General features: G+C 38.3%; 1 protein-coding gene across 3 annotated transcripts in view; it reads left to right on the top strand.

Annotated features, from left to right (window-relative positions):
- AGFG1 (ArfGAP with FG repeats 1) overlaps positions 1-20,853 on the top strand; it is an 84,989-nt gene that overhangs the window by 38,878 nt on the left and 25,258 nt on the right. For all 3 annotated transcript variants that reach the window (XM_062193143.1, XM_062193136.1, XM_062193128.1), the window contains exons 3-5: positions 7,548-7,663; positions 12,456-12,618; positions 13,356-13,509. In XM_062193143.1, the coding sequence (XP_062049127.1) occupies positions 7,548-7,663; positions 12,456-12,618; positions 13,356-13,509 (433 nt within the window). The remainder of the gene's footprint in view (positions 1-7,547; positions 7,664-12,455; positions 12,619-13,355; positions 13,510-20,853) is intronic.

The raw sequence follows: 20,853 nt of genomic DNA on the forward strand, positions 1-20,853 counted from the left end.
CCCTAGATGGCCGCAACGGCTAGAGCTGTGCCGATCAGAAGCCAGGAGCAGGAGCCTCTTCTGGGTCTCCCACGCGGGTGCAGGGGCCCAAGGACTTGGGCCATCTTCTCTACTGCTTTCCCAGGCCATAGCAGAGAGCTGGATCAGAAGTGGAGCAGCCGGGACTCGAACTGGCGCCCATATGAGATTTCGGCACTTCAGGCAGTGGCTTTACCCACTGTGCCACAGTGCATATGTGGCTGGCCCCATGGCATGTATTTGAAATAATTTTTCTGATTGTGATTTCCTTGTTTCTTCCTTTTAGAGCAAATTAATACATTGGTGACAAAATTTTATATAAGTCCCTAGTAACTAGAGAACTTCTAAATAGTATTTCATATTTGTTAATTATTTCTTTTCAGTCTTTATGTTTCTGAGGTAGATAGGACATTAGTTAACTTGTTGATGAAATTTTCAGTTCTTTGACTCATTATCCCTGTGCTTTATGAGCAGTTTTCTGTATGTGGTTAAGAGGAGGTAGATCCTCCATCTCTGTGAATGAGAGTGGAGACAAAAAAGAAAGTTTGAATTCTAGTTGGATGAATATACATGGGCTTAATGAGAAAAGGTTGTCTTAATTCTAGGGCATCTTTCTGTTCTTAATCTTACATTTTTCTGCCTCCAGGTTGCAAGCAGTCATGTCACACTGTTTATATATAATTTTTACAAAGATAACAATTTGTCTAAATAAAGGTGAAATATCCATTTCAGCAAGTTTTGTCCTGTTTTGTTGTCTCTTGAGAGGAGTATAAAGCTGTATTATTCCTATGCGATCTCCATCCTTATCTGTTTTCTTTCTCAAGCTTAAAGTAGCACTGCTATCTTTCCTTTTGTGTACAAGTATTTAAGAAGAGTATGAGTGTTTCTTATTTTTGGTGTTCCTGGGTTTATTAAATTATTGTATATGTTATTGTGATTTGAGTTCTGTGCTGAATATCTTCCACCTGACATTCTGGCTCTAGTCTTTACCTTGCTGTAGCTCCAGGTGGTCTGTTTGGATGTACAGATATGTTCCCATGATCTCTGCTTCTGGTTGGGCTCAGCTGATGGGGAACATTGTTAGCAGATAGAAGGAGAGAGAGGTTAGCATATTTGCTTTCTTGACTCCTTCCCGTGGGTTTGCTGCATCCTTCCATTGAAATTCCCCAGTTCCTATATCTGACTGCTCTTCCTCTCCTTGCCCCTTTATTTTCAATGGGTTGTGGTAGGCCCTGCTGATACTAACCCTGGGATATTATCACTTGTGATTTCTCTACAGCCTGACTATGCTTATTAATAGTCTCTTTATTAAACTTTCCTCAAATTAACCAAATTGTGCTTTTTCCTGTGGCAAGCCTGGCTGATAAAATATGCTTTAAAATGTCTTAGAGTCAGTGACTATTATGATTGCAATTCTCAAGTGAATTGGCACTAAAAGAAGGAAAAATATTACTGTGATAACTTCATGAGTTTATTCTGTTGGCTGGTGTGATTTTATTGTTAATTTTCCTTAAGATCTGGTTTTGAGTGTTACTGATCTGTTTGTTCAACACTGAATATAGCACAACCCGTTGTTTTAAGCTTTGTGGTTAATTTGAAAGTTCTCCATGAGACACATGCTCAGTGAGTGATTCCAGGGTAAACTGGGATAGTAGTTTCTTATGAGAAGTACAAAGTGCTACAGAGGGTCAGAAGAGGGAACTGTGCTGTCAGGATCAGCTGTATAGTGGCTGCAGCAGTGCTGAAGGCAGATGCACACTTTCCCTTGCTCCTGGTGAGACCTCCTTTTCCAGTCCTTACTTAATTTCATTACTCCATAACCTTCCAGTGCAAATCACGTAAGAGACCAGGCTCTAGATGAACAGTATTTAATGTTTACTATATATGCCTGCTCTCAGTTCAAAACATATATTAATTTTTATTTAACTCACCCAACATATCTATGAAGTAGGTTCTAGTACTTGCATTTTACAGATGAAGAAAAATTTAGTAGCTTACTTGTGTTAGGTAGCTTATAGTTGGAATTCAAACTTAGGCAGTCTGATTTTCTAGTATAGGCGTATAACCACCACAGCCACCATTTAATCTGTCATTAGAATTTATTATGTCCTCCAAAGATACTATCAAAACTAATTCCACATCCGTTGTGGTCAGCCCTTGTTCTTAAAGATCTTGATGCTCAGCACTGTTTCTAGTCCCCCACCCCATCCTCCTCCTGTGAATAGATTTTGTTACCTGATGTTTCTTCTTGTTGGAGTCATACCAGTTAATCAGTTAATTTTAGATTTTACACCTTACATAGTTCCTTTTTCTACCAGTGTTAGTAAGTTCTGAAATCCCAGCATCTGTATAGATAATACATGTATGTGGCTTTGTGAATTCTCCAGTGAACAACCATCATCCCATTGTAAACATTATTTTATTAATAAGTATATCACCTCAGATTTCAATTTCAAAAATCATGTGCCCCCCTCATTGATGCTCTTTTCTAAGTTCCTTCCTTTTTTTTTTTTTTTAAGATTTATTTTATTTGAAAGGCAGGGTTACACACAGACTGATCTTCCATCTGCTGCCTCATTCCCCAAATAGCCACAACAGAACAGAGGCAGGGCCAAGCTGAAGCCAGTAGCTAGAAACTCTATCCATCTAGGTCTCCCACATCATCCTCTGCTTTCCCAGGTGCATTACCAGGGAACTGGATTGGAAGTGGAGCAGCCTGGCATACATATGGGATGCTGGCAGCTTAAAATGCTTTGCTAGGCCACATGGCCCCAGCTCATTCCTTCCTAAATCCAGCAATTTTGGAACAGTTTATCAGGACCTCCATTTCACTGACCTCCTTTCCTTATTTTTGCTAACCCTTGTTTTTCCATCACCCTCATCATATTTTCATTTTTCTTAACCTAGCTTAGATCGCATGTTCTAGTAAGACCACCCCTTTCAACACCTTTTGTGTTCTGGTTGATTAATGCCAATGCTATACTTTGTAATTAAACAGCCAGATGAGTCTGGAGAAAAACACAGTGATGGCTAGTTTCACTTTAGTTATTCATGGCCGCAAGCTCTCAGTCTTAGTCAATTTACTGCACCCTTATCTCCAAACATTGAAAAACCATCCTTTTTTTAGGGGATGGTGTTTATTATTTTGCTAAAACAAGCAGAAAAGAGACTTTAAACTCTTTCAACAAATTTTTAAACGTGAAAAAGAGCAACTTTAGAATGGTGGGAACAGATGGCAACTTTTCAGTTACTAAAATGTAAGTCTCAAGGAGTTAGAGATTGATGTTTTCCCAGATATGTCAGGGTGAACAGATTTACTAAATTTGGGAAATGCTGAAAACTGTGTACAATTTGAATCTATCAGCTACCTGTCTATATCTAACATAGAGGCTAGAAGAGATGAAAAAATTACTGGTAGAGAGGAAGTTTCTATGTGCTGGCCTAAAGTTTATTACTAAAACATTGTTTTTTCAAGCTTTAACCTACTTAAAACTCTCCTGGATGACTTGGTAAAACAGATTTTTGGGTACCACATAAAGATACTGATTTCATAAGTCTTCTTGGATAGCTCCTGAATATACTGCTTTTCCAACAGATTCTTAGGTGCCACTAATACTAGAAAGTAGGGAATCAGATTTTGAGAGACATTTCTCTTGAGTTAGAATTCCATTGCCAAGAGTATCAGACATGTGGAAGAATTTTTTAAGTTTCTTTTTTTTTATTTTTTAAGATTTACTTATTTATTTGAAAGGCAGAGGGGTAAGGGGTAGGGAGAGAGAGAGGAGAGAGAAATCGAAGTCTTCTATCCACTGGTTCACTCCCCAAATGGCTGCAACAGCTGCAGTTGTGCTGATACGAAGCCAGGTCTCAGAAGCTTCTTCTTTGGGCCTTCCATGTGAGTGCAGGTGCCCAAGCACTTGAGCCATTTTCTACTTCTTTCCCAGGCTGTAGCAGAGAGCTGGATCAGAAATGTAGCAGCCAGTATTTAAACCGGAGCCCATATGGGATGCTGGCACTGCAAGTGGTGGCTTTACCTGCTAGGTCACAGCGCCAGCCCTGAATGTGGAAGATTTTGAGCACTATAGATTTCCCCAAATTTGGAAGATTCTGAACTGCTGTTGTGAGGTTATTTTGTAAGAAATTAATAATGATTAATAATTACATGAGAAACTTGGTAGGGTAGTGAGATAGCATGAATTTATAGGGAACTCACACAGCTAGTTGTAATGACTTTCGTTTTCAGTTTACCTAACAGAGTAGGAACAGGGCCACCCAATAGTAACTACAAAACTTCAGGTACCTTGAGATTGCTAATGTCAAATATCTACAGAGGTTACCATCAAGCACTCTGCCCTTGGCTTTGTATTACCTCATTGTGAGTGTCAAGATGATAGCTTTAGAACTTACCTGCCCCCATCCCATCTCCTTCATTTTCATTTATATGCTTATTGTTTATTGTTTTTAGTTTTTAAACTTATATATGGTAGTTAGTAGGGGTTTTAGAATGCAAAAACTAAATGTACAAAGTGTCTTGAATTAATTCCATCAAAACACGTTAATAGTTAGGGCAAATAACTACCATGTCTTTGATTTTCTCATTTGGGAAGTTTTGTATGTTTATTTTTTATTAATGTCAAAAGCGGAGAGACAGAGAAACAGAAAGAGTGACAGAGATCTATGCATCTTGGGCTGTCTAGGCTGTAGCCAGAGCCAAGTCTGGGTCTCCTTTGTGGGTGTCAGAGAGCCAAGTACTTGAATCATCATCTGCTGTCTGCTGGAGCGTTTATTATCAAGAAACAGAAATGCAGTGCAGACTTGAACTCAGGCACTCCTGTATGGGATGCATTTGTCCCAAAGGGTATCTTTACCACTGTGCCAATTGCCCATCCTTGGAAAGTTTTAAAATAGAAATATTAGAAATTTCCATCCCTCCTTTTATGCATGTAATTACAATGCCATAGAATCTTTAAATTTGGGGAGAATAGGTATTTGAGTAACATGTCGTTTTTTTTTTCTCCCTAGTTTATTAGCTCCCCAGCACCCCTTCCACCCCATTCCTACCCAGTCCGTAGTTTTTGTATCAGCTATTACTGCTTGAATGACTTTACAGAATGTGTACTGAGCCTGGATTAGGAGGGAATCACAGGAAATGTTTGGTAACATGCTTGAGGGCATGGTAGGAGAGGAAGAGTGAGTCCTTTTTTCTATCCTTCCTTTTATTTCTCCCTTTGCAGTTCAGTGAGTAGATTTTTTTTTTATTTATCAATATTTGTCAGACTTTTTCAAAACCAGTTTCTTTTCACAGTGTCATAATTGTTTTTTTTTTTTTTTAATTTTTAATTTGACAGGTAGAGTTACAGACAGTGAGAGAGAGAGAAAAATCTTCTTCTGTTGGTTCACTCCCCAAATGGCTGCCTTGGCTGGCACTTCGCCAATCTGAAGCCAGGAGCCAGGTGCTTCTTTCTGGTCTCCCATGCAGGTGCAGGAGCCCAAGCACTTGGGCCATCCTCCACTGCCCTCCCAGGCCACAGCAGAGTGCTGGACTGGAAGAGGAGCAACCGGGACTAGAACCTGGCACCCATATGGGATGCCAGCGTTGCAGGCGGAGGATTAACCAAGTGAACCATGGTGCCAGCCCCATAATTGGTTATTCTTTAAATTAATATAATTTTGAAAATTTGTGAACTTGTTTTCTAGAGCTTTACTGAGGAATAATTGATTATAATAATTTGTGTAAATATATAGTTCCATGGGTTTAGACATATATACACTAATGCTACCACTATAGCAACATACTTTCATCTTTCTCATGAGCTTCCTTATAACTCTTCGTTTTGAATCTACTAATCTACTTTTTTTTTTCTTTTTGAGTATAGATAGTTTTCTAAAATTTTAAGTGAATAAAAGCATATGATATATACCTTCCTTTAGTGGTGGGGGTTTGACTTTCAGTTGCTATGATCATCTTGAGGTTTATTTGTGTTTTTTCTTTGTTAGTAGTTTGTTCCTTTTAATTGCTTGAATAGTATCCCATTTTTGGATATAGCACAATTTGTTTTCATTTCCCTATTTATGGACATTCAGATTATTTTCAATTTGGGGGTTATTATCAATAAAGGTGCTGTAAATATTTGTGTACAACTTTGTGTGAATATGTACTTAAGTAGAATGATTGGCTTATATGCTAGATGTGCATTTAATTTTTAAGAAACTGCCAAACTGTTTTCTGTAGTGATTCATTTTATATTCTCACCAACACATGGTTTGATCACTCTTTTTAAAAAAATTTTTAAGGATTTATTTATTTGAAAGTCAGAGTTACAGAGAAGCAGAGGCAGAAAGAGTGAGAGAAGTCTTCCATACACTGGTTCACTCCAGAAATGGCCAGAGTTGGGCCGATCCGAAGCCAGGACTCAAGAGCTTCTTCTGGGCCTCCCACGCAGGTGCAAGGGCCCAGGGACTTGAGCTGTCTTCTGTTGCTTCCCCTTACTGTAGCAGCAAGCTGGATTGGAAGTGGAGCATCCAGGACCTGAACCGGTGCCCATATGTGATGCTGGCACTGCAGGCAGTAGCCTTACTTGCTTTGCAACAGTGCCGGCCCTTTATCACTTTTTATCTTTCTTAGTGGTATATATGGATGTCTGTATCCTGAGGCCTTTGTGTTGTTTTAATTTGCATTTTCTACATGGCTAATGATGTTAGGCTGCTTACTTGACATCCATATATCTTTGGTGAAATTTCTGTAAAAATTCTTTTCCCCCTCTTTAAAAAATGTATTGTACTTTTCTATAATTGAATTGTAGGAGTTCTTTATATATTCTGGATTCAAGTTTTTTTCAAGTTCTTATACATGTTGCAAGTGTTTAAGTTTCTGGATAGTAGATTTCATTTTTCAAATTCTATCACTTAATAGCCTGCCTTTTCAATTTATTCTTTTAAATTCTTTGAAGAAGTCAGTTCTAATTTTGATGACGTCCCCTTTATCATTTTTTTCTTTTTGCTCTTAGTCTTGCATTATTTTTCTTTTTCTAAAAAAGCATAAGAGAGCCAGTCTGTAACTGCTTTGTGTTTTTGTTTATCATTATTACACTTTACTAACAAGCTGTTTACGATTCTAGGATTTTGTTCTTTTCGGTTGATTTTTAAACTTGTTAAAAGGGCTCATAAAATTTCTACTAGTCTAGTTCCTCTCTTTTATGGGTAAGGAACTGAATTTTATGTAATTGTGTGACTTCACTAATGGTTTATAGTTTAAGTACTAATGGTTTATGGTTTATGATCATGCCAATAGCAAAACACCTGCAGGTTTCTCATCCTGTTTCACTATTCATGTCCCTTTGATTTTATTACTAAAATTTTACTTCATTCTGCAACATTAAAATAAGTTTAGTTTCTTTATTTCTGATTATAATAGATAGCCTCATCTAAAGCAGTGTTAGTAAAATTAAGTAGGTTAGTTTTTCCCCTTAAAAATTTCACTAAGTGAAGATTTTGCTTTTAACATATATTTTTTTTAATTCTTTCCAAAGGTCTGTAAACAGATTTGGCTAGGATTATTTGATGATAGATCTTCAGCAATTCCAGACTTCAGGGATCCACAAAAAGTGAAAGAATTTCTACAAGAAAAATATGAAAAGAAAAGATGGTGAGTGAATAGTTTTTTTTTTTTTTTTTAAGAATAAAGTCTCCCCAGATCACATTAATTATGGGTAAGATTAATCTGAGATGATACAGGAAGGCAGGGAGGCAAAAAGGAAATAAATAAATAGGTAGGTAGGTAGCTTGGTTGGTAGGTAGCAGGTAGGTAGGTAGGTAAATTTCCATTATGTTTTGCCTCTTTATTGAATGTGGGTCTCTAAAACCTTCATTCTAACTCACCTTTGCCTAGAAGTAGCCTTTTTATTATAATTACCAGGCCTTCTATCCTTTTTGAAACATTAAGGATCTTTCAATCATTTCCAAGCTCTGTTAGCTTTGCTAAATGTTTGTAGTCCTACAAGGCCTCATGTCTTAAGATCAGTTAATTGCATATTGCATCTTTTTTTTTTAATTAGTTGCTCTGATACATATTTTTTATGAAATTAGCTATGCTCTTTTTTTTTTTTTTTTTTTTTCCTGACAGACAGAGTTAGAGAGAGACAGAGAGAAAGGTCCTTCTTTTTCTGTTGGTTCACCCCCCAAATGGCCACCACAGCCGGCGTACTGCGCCAATCTGAAGCCAGGAGCCAGGTGCTTCCTCCTGGTCTCCCATGCCGGTGCAGGGCCCAAGCACCTGGGCCATCCTCCACTGCCTTCCTGGGCTACAGCAGAGAGCCGGACTGGAAGAGGAGCAACCAGGACAGAATTTGGTGCCGCAACTGGGACCAGAACCCGGGGTGCTTGTGCCGCAGGCAGAGGATTAGCCCAGTGAGCTGCGGTGCTGGCCTTAATTGCATCTTGCACTAAGTCTTTGCTCATGATGTCCCTTACTTCCCACTGAATAAGTCAGTTTACTACCTGGTGAAGAAGAGTGTTCATACTCCTCTAACTAAACTAATCAGATACTGGTTTTTAAAGAGAAATTCTAATAGGCTGTACACAGAACTGGTATGCCCCTTACAGTAAAGCAGGGCCTGTATCCATTGAACTACTCACGACTCTTAATTTTTAGCTGTGTGTGCACAATTTAAGGCACATGACTAAAACTGATTACCTGTGTACTCTTTCAGTTTTTTCTTTATCAGTAATGATTATGTTTCTTACTTGGGAGGTTAAGAAGATGAGGAAGAGTCACAAATAGAGGGAGTAAGCTCATGGGGAAATAAATGCCTCTTGTTTCCCTGAGGAGAACAGTGTTTTAACCTAGAAAGTGATATTTTCAGAGCCTGTTTTGGTCCTGAAGGAATACTTGGCTGTGGATTTGTTCTTAGTGTTCTCTAAAATAGACTGCTTTTTGTCAAGATTAGCCAGGATTGTATTTAGCTGTGCTAGATGTATTGGATAGGATATGGATAAAAATTTATCAATAAAATTTTATTTCAGGAAAGAAGAAAATATTAGAAGATAGGGTGATAGTAAAAGTATTGTAGCATAAATAATCTTTAGAATGAAAGATGTAATTATCCTTTTATCATTTTCTTTTTTTTTTTTTTTTTTTTTAAGGATTTATTTACTTGATTTGTAAGAGTTACAGAGAGGGAGAGACAGAATCTTCCATCTGCTGATTCACTCCCCAGTTGGCTGCAACAGCCAGACTGTGCCAAACCGAAGCCAGGAGCTTCTTCTGGGTTTCCCACATGGTTGGCAGGGGCCCAAACAGTTGGGCCATCCTGCAGTGCTTTTCCAGGCCATTAACAGGAAATGGATGGGAAGTAGAGCAGCTGAGACACAAAGAAGCATACATATAGGTTGCTGGCATTACAAGGGGCAGCTTTACCTGCTGTGTCACAGTGCCTAGCCCCTCTTTCATTTTTAATAGACTTTCACCTTATAAGTGAGACTGTTCTCCTTGCCCAGCCCTAAGTTTTAAATTTCTCAGCAGTGTTACTTTCACCAACTAAGATTAACATAGTTAGCACTTAGCTGGGATTTTAGATAGGGTAATTCTAGCTATGAAGATAAAAGTGGATGAATAACAGTTGATAGAATTAAAATCATAGATCCTCATCCCAGCATTAACCGTAGTATTCATCCAAACTGTAATCTTAAGTGACTCAAAACCTTAAATAATTATAATTCATATTATTGTTTCCTTACTGAGAAACAGAATAGGAATAATAATAGTAGAAATACAGAAGGGTACAGAATGGTGGGTACAGAATAGGGTGAACATCATTAAGAGGGCCAGACTTGCAGATTTTTTAAGATTTTATTTATTTATTTGAGAAGCAGAGTTGACAGAGAGGGAGATGTCTTCTATCCGCTGGTTCACTCCCCAAATGGCCGCACCCACTGGAGCTGAGCTGATGCAGAAGCCAGGAGCTTCTTGCAGGGGCCCAAGCACTTGGTCATCTACTGCTTTTCCAGGCCATAGCAGAGAGTGGGGATTGAAAGAGGAGCAGCTGGGACTCCAACCGGCACCCAAATGGCATATTGGCATTGCAGATGGAGGCCTAGCCCACTGTGCCACAGCGCTGGCCCTTATACTTACAGATTTTTAACCAATGTAACTGCCTACCTATAACATGTATCTAGAGATCAGTTAGAAGGTTGTTTTGTTTTTTTTGTTTGTTTGTTTTTTTGACAGGCAGAGTGGACAGTGAGAGAGAGAGAGAGACAGAGAGAAAGGTCTTCCTTTGCTGTTGGTTCACCCTCCAATGGCCACCGCGGTTGGCGCGCTGTGGCCGGCGCACCGCGCTGATCCGATGGCAGGAACCAGGTGCTTCTCCTGGTCTCCCATGGGGTGCAGGGCCCAAGCACTTGGGCCATCCTCCACTGCACTCCCTAGCCACAGCAGAGAGCTGGCCTGGAAGAGGAGCAACCGGGACAGAATCTGGCGCCCCGACCGGGACTAGAACCCGCTGTGCCGGCACCGCAAGGCGGAGGATTAGCCTAGTGAGCTGCGGCGCCGGCCAGGTTGTTTTTTTTTTACACATGGTTTAAACACTATCCAAATAAAATTCACTAAAAAAATGCTGTAGGAAACTGTTGTTCAAAGGAATTTTGAAATTGTTCTTTTGACCAGTTCTCAAGATCACTTCCTTTGTGATCTTCTTTAAGTCAGTGAAATGGTTTAAACAAAAAGCTATTTGGTTTTATCCTTCGGTAAGACTTGGCCATATATAAGAGTTTGTATTATCAGTGCGCTATGCCAAATATGAGAAAGCATAGCTTCTTGTATTTATTCTCTTGTTTCTTCTCTCCCATTTACTTAAAAAAAGTAGTTTATTTTTTGTAATTATTACCTGATTTGATAATAGCTAACACTTTATGTACTTACACCTGTACCAGGAACTATTCTAAGTGCTTTACAAATGTACTGTTGTTTTAAGCTCACAGCAAACATAACTCAGTATCTCCAGAAAAAAATAAGAAATATAAAGAGTTGAAATTAAAATTTCTTACAGCTGTTGAGTTGTGGAACTGTGATGGAACTTTAGAATAGGTGCTCATAAATTAGTGTTTTCTGTTTCCCTCCCCGCTTTGATATGGGGCTTGGGTGGAGGGTAAGAGCAAAAGCTCGTGTGTAACTCCACCCTAGAGATTAGTATTGCTGTTAACATTTGGGCATTGTATTCTTACTGCTCCTTTGTCCTTTCCTTCTGTGATTTCTGCTTTTACATGACTGATATCAAGCCTGAAAAACTTAGGAAGGTTTATGGGCATCTTTCAACATCGAAGTGGGGGTAGTTATATAGTATTATAAACATATTAGCACAATCTCTTTAAATAATTTCCTCCCTAACGAATGGTTTGTTCCCCAGTTGCTTTTGTTTTGTTTTGTTTTTGACAGGCAGAGTGGACAGTGAGAGAGAGAGACAGAAGGGTCTTCCTTTGCCATTGGTTCACCTCTAATGGCTGCCGTGGCCGGTGTGCTGCGGCTGGTGCACCACACTGATCTGAAGGCAGGAGCCAGGTGCTTCTCCTGGTCTCCCATGGGGTGCAGGGCCCAAGCACTTGGGCCATCCTCCACTGCACTCCCAGGCCACAGCAGAGAGCTGGCCTGGAAGAGGGGCAACTGGGACAGAATCCGGCACCCCGACTGGGACTAGAACCCTGTGTGCCGGCGCCGCAGGCGGAGGATTAGCCTATTGAGCCGTGGCGCCGGTCTGCTTTTGTTTTTTAATTATATGAAGTGCTCTGCTAACAGTATATATTCCTGTTTCTCTGTACACTTATCCAGTTAATTCCTAAAGATAGGTTTCAAGGAGTGATACTTTTGGGACACAGAACATACCTATTTATTATATATGCTAGTAAACAGTAACAAAGTATAAGGTTTTACACTCAGATGAAAAGTGTATAATATCTCAGTCTGCATTTTTATTATAGTTGCACTCATTTCTGTCTTATGAATTGCCTCTTCTGTATATTTTTAAATGGGATTATTGATCATATAGATTTGTAATAGACTTTTCATATTTTAGCCTGTTAACTGTAATACAAATAATGTTTGTTGTAATACAAATAAATGTTTACCTACCTACTCATTTATCTACAAATGTTACCTATGATCTTAAGAGATTATAGTTTTCATAAATTATAGTATTAATATTTATGATGGTTAACTATAGATTTTCTGTTTTAGAAAGCAATTATTATGTTTATTAAAAACTTTTAATTGGGTATTTCAGTTAACTGTAGTTTTAAACATCAATTCTCGCTGACAAGATTTTTCAAATAAGAATTAAAATGTTGAAGAGTCTTATATAAAGATAGAATTAAACTTACCATTTTTTAGTTTTGGATTTCATACAGTTTTCTTAGTTAACTCTCTGTGTAATTTTCACATATTTCAGGTATGTCCCACCAGAACAAGCCAAAGTGGTGGCATCAGTTCATGCATCTATTTCAGGCTCCTCTGCCAGTAGCACAAGCAGCACACCTGAGGTCAAACCACTGAAGTCTCTCTTAGGAGATTCTACACCAGCACTACACTTAAATAAGGGCACCCCTAGTCAGGTGAGTAGTATGAATCTTTATAGGGACCTCTACTTGATTATCAAGAATTTGAGAATTCCTGAAGAATTTGTCAAGTATGCCAGTAACATTATGCACTAATGGTTTATAATACATTCATGGGTTTTTGGTTAAGTAGAATCTATTTATTTTCATTCTTATCACTTATATGAGTTTGACTTCTGCATTTTTGTCAATGCAGTATGTTGCTATAGCTATCTGCATTGTAATAGAAAATTAGCAAAACATGAATCTGTGGTGGATATGAGAGTTAATAGCCTCTGTGTTATACAAGAAGCGATTTCTTAAGCCATGGGATTTACATACATGCCTGATTGTGAGGCATGTTTGTCATGGAAACAGAAGTGGCTTTCCAACATACCGTATTCTAAAAAACTAAACAGGTTAGTTTTTTCATTATTGGTGTCTAAAGTTTGTACTTGTGCATTTTATTATAGTTGCTGGAACTCTGACATACCAGAGTCACATACAGGAATGGGTATAAGGCATTGTACTGTGGATTAAATCCTGCCCTTTCATACAATGCATTCTAGTGCACCTGAATAAACTGCCATTTTCACAAAGTATTTGTGTATAAAAATGAAGAGAGGATTTAAGTCAGCATTTTATAATCTTTCTAAGTATACTTGTGTTTTAAACTTGATGAATTGGAACTAGTTTCATATAAAATTTTAGCAGGTGTGACTAGAAAATCTTTATAGTTAATATGTGATTTGTAGTCCCCAGTTGTAGGTCGCTCTCAAGGGCAGCAGCAGGAAAAGAAGCAGTTTGACCTTTTAAGTGATCTTGGCTCAGACATCTTTGCTGCTCCAACCCCTCAGTCAACAGCCACAGCCAATTTTGCTAATTTTGCACATTTCAACAGTCATGCAGGTAAGTGTTTGTCCTAACAGCTTTTGCTGGACATGTTTATAAAACAACAAAAAAATCCGTACTTTATTAAATTGAAGTGTCAGTGAACATATTCAGTTGAGAGTATATGGTCACCTGTAACTGTTAACCTGATAGGTAACTCTGGTGCTTTTCAATCACAAAAAAGTATTATGAGTGAGATATTGACATGACCTTTTACAACAGAAAAGTAGGGGAATACTTTAATGATTTTTAACCCTCTGTTATTGAAAATTGTGAATATTTAAAAATGACAGGATAAGTAACATTTATATACTAGTTTTGTTCTATTTAACCATTTTCATACTATTTTAAACCAAATTTTGGACATAATATTTGTCCCTACTTTTAATTTTCTGTGAACTTTTCAAAGTACCTGCCTCATAACTCAATTGAGTTGCAGTAAGATCCACACATTGTAATTGTGAGATAGGTCTTTTATGCCTCTTAGTCTACATGTTCTTTTTCATCTTTTTCCTCCTGTACAATATGTTCCTTCAACTTGATTATTTGTCTTAAAGAGTTAGCAGTGATTGAATTGACTGATTGCACCACTGAAGTGGCCTGTAACAGTTAGTTCCTCTCTTTGGTATTATTAACTGGTAGTGGATCTAGATACCTGATCAGTTATAGGTTATTTGTTTTATTTGTATTGGTAGAGAGAGTAACTAGGGGATTACTGCTTAGGTTTAGTAGGCACATAATTTTGGATTGTGTCTTTTTGTACCATAAGCTGTTGATCTTCAAAGCCTAGGAACTTTATGCAAAATTGATGAGATTCTAAATACCATTCCTTCTGAAATGCTCGTTTTAAAACTGCTTAGCTGATAGCACAGTTTTTGTTTTTTAAGATTTATTTGTTTATTTGAAAGTGCAGAAGAGAGAGAGGGAACGACAGAGAGCGCTCTTATACCCTCTGATTCACTCTCCAAATGGCTACAGTGGGTAGGGCTGGGTTAGGCTGAATCCAAGAGCTAGGAACTCCATCTAGGTCTCCCATGTGGGTGGCAGGGTCCCAAGCACTTGGGCCATTCTCTACTGCTTTCCTTAAGCACATTAGTGGGAAGCTGAGTCAGAAGCAGAGCAGCCAGTACATGAACCTACGCTCCTATATGGGATGCTGGCATCACAAGTGAGAACTTAACCTGCTGTACCACAATGCTGGCCCCTAGTAGGATGGTTTCTATTGGAAAGTCAGAATGCATGATTTATTCTTTTCAGTTAATTAGAATACTTAGTTAAGTCCCTAGTATTTTCTTTCTTTCTTTTTTTTTTTATAACTTTTATTTAGCAAATATAAATTTCCAAAGTACAGCTTATGGATTACAATGGCTTTTTCCTCCCATAACTTCCCTCCCGCCTGCAACCCTCCCAACTCCTGCTCTGTCTCCCATTCCATTCACATCAAGATTCATTTTCAATTATCTTTGTATACAGAAGATCAATTTAGTATATATTAAGTAAAGATTTCAACAGTTTGATAGGGATAGTTTGAGTTCTTCCTTCCCAATTTGTATCTCTTTAATTTCTTTTTCTTGCCTAATAGCTCTGGCTAAAACTTCCAGAACTATATTGAATAGCAGTGGTGAGAGTTGTCATCCCTGTCTGGTACCAGATCTCAGCGGAAATGCTTCCAACTTTTCCCCATTCAATAGGATGCTGGCCGTGGGTTTTTCATATATTGCTTTGATTGTATTGAGGAATGTTGCTCCTATACCCTGTTTGCTTAGAGTTTTCATCATGAAAGGGTGTTGTATTTTATCAAGTGATTTCTCTGCATCTACTGAAATAATCATATGGTTTTTCTTCTGCAGTTTGTTAATGTGGTGTATCACATTGATTGATTTGTGAACGCTGAACCATCCCTGCATACCAGGGATAAATCCCACTTGGTCTGGGTGGATGATCTTTCTGATGTGTTGTTGCATTCTATTGGCCAGAATTTTATTGAGGATTTTTGCATCTGTGTTCATCAGGGATATTGGTCTGTAATTTTCTTTCAATGCTGCATCTTTCTCTGGCTTAGGGATTAAGGTGATGCTGGCTTCATAGAAAGAATTTGGGAGGATTCCCTCTTTTTCGATTGTTCTGAATAGTTTGAGGAGAATTGGAGTTAGTTCTTCTTTAAATGTCTGGTAGAATTCAGCAGTGAATCCATCTGGTCCTGGACTTTTCTTTGTTGGGAGGTCCTTTATTACTGTTTCAATTTCTGTCTCAGTTATGGGTCTGTTTAGGTTTTTCTATGTCTTCCTGGTTCAATTCAGGTAGGTTGCATGTGTCTGGGAATCTATTTATTTCTGATAGGTTTCCCTGTTTGCTGGCATACAAGTCCTTGTAGTAATTTCTGATGATTCTTTTTATTTCTGTGGTGTCTGTTGTTATGTTTCCATTTTCATCTCTGATCCTATTGATTTGGGTCTTTTTTTAGTTAGTTGGGCCAATGGGGTGTCAATTTTGTTTATTTTTTCAAAAAACCAGCTCCTCGCTTGGCTGATTTTTGTCAATGTTTTTTTGGATTCAATCCTGTTGATTTCTTCTCTAATTTTAATTATTTCTCTTCTACTAGATTTGGGTCTGATTTGCTGCAGTTTTTATAGATCCTTGAGATGCACTGAAAGCTCATTTATTTGGTGCCTTTCCAGTTTCTTGATGTGGGCACCTATTGATATAAACTTTCCTCTTAACACTGCTTTGGCTGTATCCCATAAGTTTTGCTATGTTGTGCTGTTGTCCTCATTTACTTCCAGAAAGATTTTGATTTCTCTTTTGATTTCTTCTATGACCCATTGTTCATTCAGGAGCATGTTGTTCAATCTCCATGTGTTTGCACGTGCTCTAGGGATTCCTGAGTTGCTAATTTCCAACTTCATTCCACTGTGGTCTGAGAAGCTGGATGGTATGATTCTAATTCTTTTGAATTTGCTGGGATTTGCTTTATGGGCTAGTATGTGGTCAGTCGTAAGTTATTTAGATGTAGGATTGAAAGTTCTGTAGATATCTGTTAGATCCATTTGGGCTATAGTGTCGATTACATCTGCTGTATCCTTGTTGATCTTCTGTCTGGATGATTGTCTTTTTCTGAGAGTGGAGTATTGAAGTCCCCCAATACTATTGTATTGGAGTCTAAGTGTCCCTTTAAGTCCCTTAACATATCTTTTAAATAAACTGGTGACCTGTAATTAGGTGCATATACATTGATAATCATTATATCTTCCTGTTGAATTGATATCCCTTAATCATTATATAGTGCCCCTCTTTGTCTCTCTTAACAGTTTTTGTGTTATTATTTTGTGTGATATTAAGATGGCTATGCCCCCTCTTTTTTCATTTCTGTTGGCATGGAATATCTTTTTCCAGCCTTTCACTTTCAGTCTGCGTGCATCTTTGTTGGAAAGATGTGTTTCTTATAAGCAGCAAAAAGATGGGTTTTGTTCCTTAATCCATTCAGCCAGTCTGTGTCTTTTAACTGGAGAGTTGAGGCCATTAACGTTCAGTGTGACTATTGATAAGTAGTAATTTTGCCCTTTAGTTTTTCCAAAGATATTTTCTAATATATGCTTTGAGCTTCGTGTGATCTTTTGCTGTGAGGTTTTCTTCCTTTACCTTCTTTCATATTGATGAACGTGTTTTTGTGTGTAATACATCTTTAAGCATCTTTTGCATCTTTAAGCATCTTTTGGACAAGTGGTGACAAATTCTTTCAATTTCTGTTTTCTGTGAAAGGTCTTTATTTCACCTTCATTCACAAATGAGAGCTTTGCAGGATATAATATTCTGGGCTGCCAGTTTTTCCTCTCTTAGTACCTGGGCTATGTCTCGCCATTCCCTTCTAGCCTGTAGAGTTTCTGATGAGAAGTCAGCTGTGAGTCTAATTGGAGATCCTCTGAGAGTAATCTGACGTTTCTCTCTTGCACATTTTAGAATCTTTTCTTTATGTTTCACTGTGGTGAGTTTGATTACAACGTGTTGTGGTGAGGATCTCTTTTGGTCATGTTTATTTACTAGGGGTTCTATGAGCTTCCTGTACTAGGATGTCTCTGTCCTTCTCCAAACCCGGGAAGTTCTCTGCAAGTATCTCACTAAAAATGCCTTCTAATCCTTTCTTTCTCTCCATGCCTTCAGGAACTCCTAGAACCAGAATGTTGGGTTTTTTAATGGTGTCCTGTAGATTCCCAACAATATTTTTTAGATTTCTAATTTCCTCTTCTTTTCTTTGGTTTGACTGTATACTTTCCTGTGCTCTGTCTTCTAAGTCCGATATTCTCTCTTCTGCTTCACTGAGTCTTGTTTTTAAGGCTCTCTAATGTGTTTGTCATTTGATCTATTGTGTTCTTCTTTTCATTTTGATTTCTCTTCACTATTACACTTTCATGTTCTACTAGTTTCTGCATTTCATTTTGATTCCTCCTTAATATTTCATTTTCACGAGAGAGATTTTCTATCCTGTCCAGTAAGGATTTCTGTAGTTCAAGAATTTGTTTTTGAAAACTTCTAAATGTTCTTATAATAAATTTTTTGAAATCCGTATCTTGCATTTTTTTCTGTCTCATCATCTGCATAATCTTGGATTGGGGTGTCTTGTTCATTTGGGGGCATCATAACGTTTTCCTTGTTCTTGTTTCCTCGGTTTCTGCGTTTGTTGCTTGGCATTGTGGAGATATTGTTTGGTTTCTTCTTCACTCACTGTGTTGTTTTTTCTCGTTATACTATGACTGTATTAAGTGGACTGTCTGTTTTTGATGGATTCTTAGAGACTTGAGATGGGTGTGCCCAGAGAGCTCTGTTTGGTTCTTCAGGGTTAAGGGTGTGCCAAAGGTGACACACCCAGGTTAGGAGTGGTAAATCTCTGGTTCTTTTTTTTTTTTTTTTTTTTTTGATTCAGAAGGGCAGTAATTCTGCACAGCTGAGTGGATTTGAAGGCAGTCAATTTCTGATTTCTGCCTCCTGTGGGTATAATATTAGTCTTCTCTGTCCCAAGGACCACACAAATGATTTATGCAGTCCTCAGTGTAAGCTCAAATTTCTCTGCCTTCTCCCACCGGCTTGCCAAGGTTACCGAGTTCCTGTACTCTCCCCAGAGCACTCACGTCTCCGTGAGTTCTCTCCCACACCTTCAGTCCTTCACAGTCTCAGTTCATTAGTTTCACAAATTCACCTGGCCCCAACCTCCTGTTATTTCATCCCCCCACAGCGTCAGGTTTTTCTGTTTGGGTAATTCCGTGCACAGCCCCTACGTATGTCCAAAATGGCGCCTGCTCTTTGTCTTGCTCGCCCTTGAAAGGTGAGTGGAGAGAGAGACTCGTGTTTGTGCCGGTCCCTTTTTTTTTTTTCTTCCTCTCTCCTCTTGTTAGCCTGGTGAACTTTCCCCCATGAGGCCTCAAGCCTCGTTCCCTCTAGGCTCCTCCTTCCGCTTTCCTGACGGTGTCTTGGGCTACTGAGGTTTCGGCTCACCTCCCTTTCCAGCGCTGGTGTGTAGATTCCGCGGCTGATGTCCTCAGCTGTGAGCAGCCATGCCCTCTACGTAGGTCCACCGTGAACCAGCAGTTCCAGAGGAGTTTCCTCTGTTGTTTCTTCCCTAACTCTTCCTTGAAACTGCAGTATCTCCACTTTTATTAAACTGTCTTTTTTTGGACTGTCAATGTGCTCCCTTCCTATTCTGCCATCTCATCCCTAGTATTTTCTAAAGGTGACCCTTTGTCCCCCATTAGTATCATTATTACCACTGTGACTTAATATATTTAAATATTTGTTACATCTCTGTTATTTTTGTTTTTATTAATGCTAAGATTATCCCCTCTTTGGAATAGAAACAGCTATAGGTTGGCTGCTTTCTTAATAAAACTCTTATGGTCTTTGGATAGCCACCATGCCCCAACCCCCATTCCACCCACCCAATCCCAGGTTTCACATGTTGGTTACATAGAGTTTAATGTATTTCACCAGGAATTAGAAATTGTGGAATTTTATTTTGTTAATGAAATACAAAGCTTGCAGAGTTACCTCAGTAATATATATTTTTAAAGGATTTATTTAGTTATTTTATTTGGAAGAGTTACAGAGATAGATCTTCATCTGCTGGTTACTCCCCAAGTGGCTCCCAACAGTCAGGACTGAGCCAAGTTAAAGCCGGGGTCAGGAACTTCATCTGAGTCTCCCATGTGTGTGGCAGGAGCCCAGACATTTGGGCCATCTTCCTCTGCTTTTCCCAGGCCATTAGTAGGAAACTGGAACAGAATTGGAGTAGTTGGGACATGAACCAGCTTCCATATGGGATGCTGGTACATTGATTTTAACCACTATGCCACAGTGCCAGCCCACCTTAGTAATTTTTTAAAACTGACTTTTTAAAGTATAAATTATTTGTGTCTCTGCTTAATAAGTCTGATAGCGAAGTGGCATATGTAGTTAAAAAAAAAAGTGAATTTTTGAGTTGAATTGACCTGGGTTTAAATGATGACTTTGCCACTTATTTGAATAACGTTAGACAAGTTAGTTAGCATTTCTGAATTTTTCTATTCTATAAATTGATTTTGGTAACTTCCTAAGTAGTGAGGTTCAAATGAGATCATTCACCTGAAAGGTACAGTAAATACTGCTGTTCTTTTCTCTCTTCCCCTCCCCCCCGTATATATACATGTTCACACATATATATATATATATATGCATGCATATAAACAGGTCAGTGTATATGTATACCTACATGTGTTTAGCGGAAAGAATTGTGCTCTATCAGATTTTTTGTCCTTTGTAATCTTTAGATTTTAGGTAAGATGTTTCAAATGAGTTAGACTAATTTCCTAACAGCTTTCCAGGCACATTAGCAGGGTGTTGGATCAAAAGTGGAGCAGCCAGGACTCAAACCGGTGCCCATATTGGATGCTGGCACTGCAGGCCAGGCCTTTAACCTGCCACAGTGCCGGCCCCAAGAATCTGTATTTTTATGAGATAGTAGAGTTTGATCTTCACTGTTTTGTTTCTTTTTCAGGTATGTTGTAAATTGTAGGGTAGGTAAATTTGAGGAGATAATTTGATAGTTGATAATTTGATAGCTGTGTAGTTTTGGTCAGGTTGCCTTTTTTTTTGTTTTGCTTAAATTTCTTAATTGTTTATAAATGATTGCGCAAATTTTTTTAAAAATTTTTGTCTTATAGCTTGATGTTAGGAAGATAAAATATATGTCTCTTACAAGAAAAAGCTAATTTCTGATTTATTTCCTTTTGTGTGGCATTTCACCATGAAATAGTTTTTAAGTGTATATCAGTACAGTGGTTCAATGTAAAAACCTTCTTCCAGAGCCTTTGCAAGCAATTTTAAGTCTTTATGCTT

This window comes from Lepus europaeus, chromosome 1, assembly GCF_033115175.1.
Source record: "Lepus europaeus isolate LE1 chromosome 1, mLepTim1.pri, whole genome shotgun sequence".
Classification (NCBI taxonomy): domain Eukaryota; kingdom Metazoa; phylum Chordata; class Mammalia; order Lagomorpha; family Leporidae; genus Lepus; species Lepus europaeus.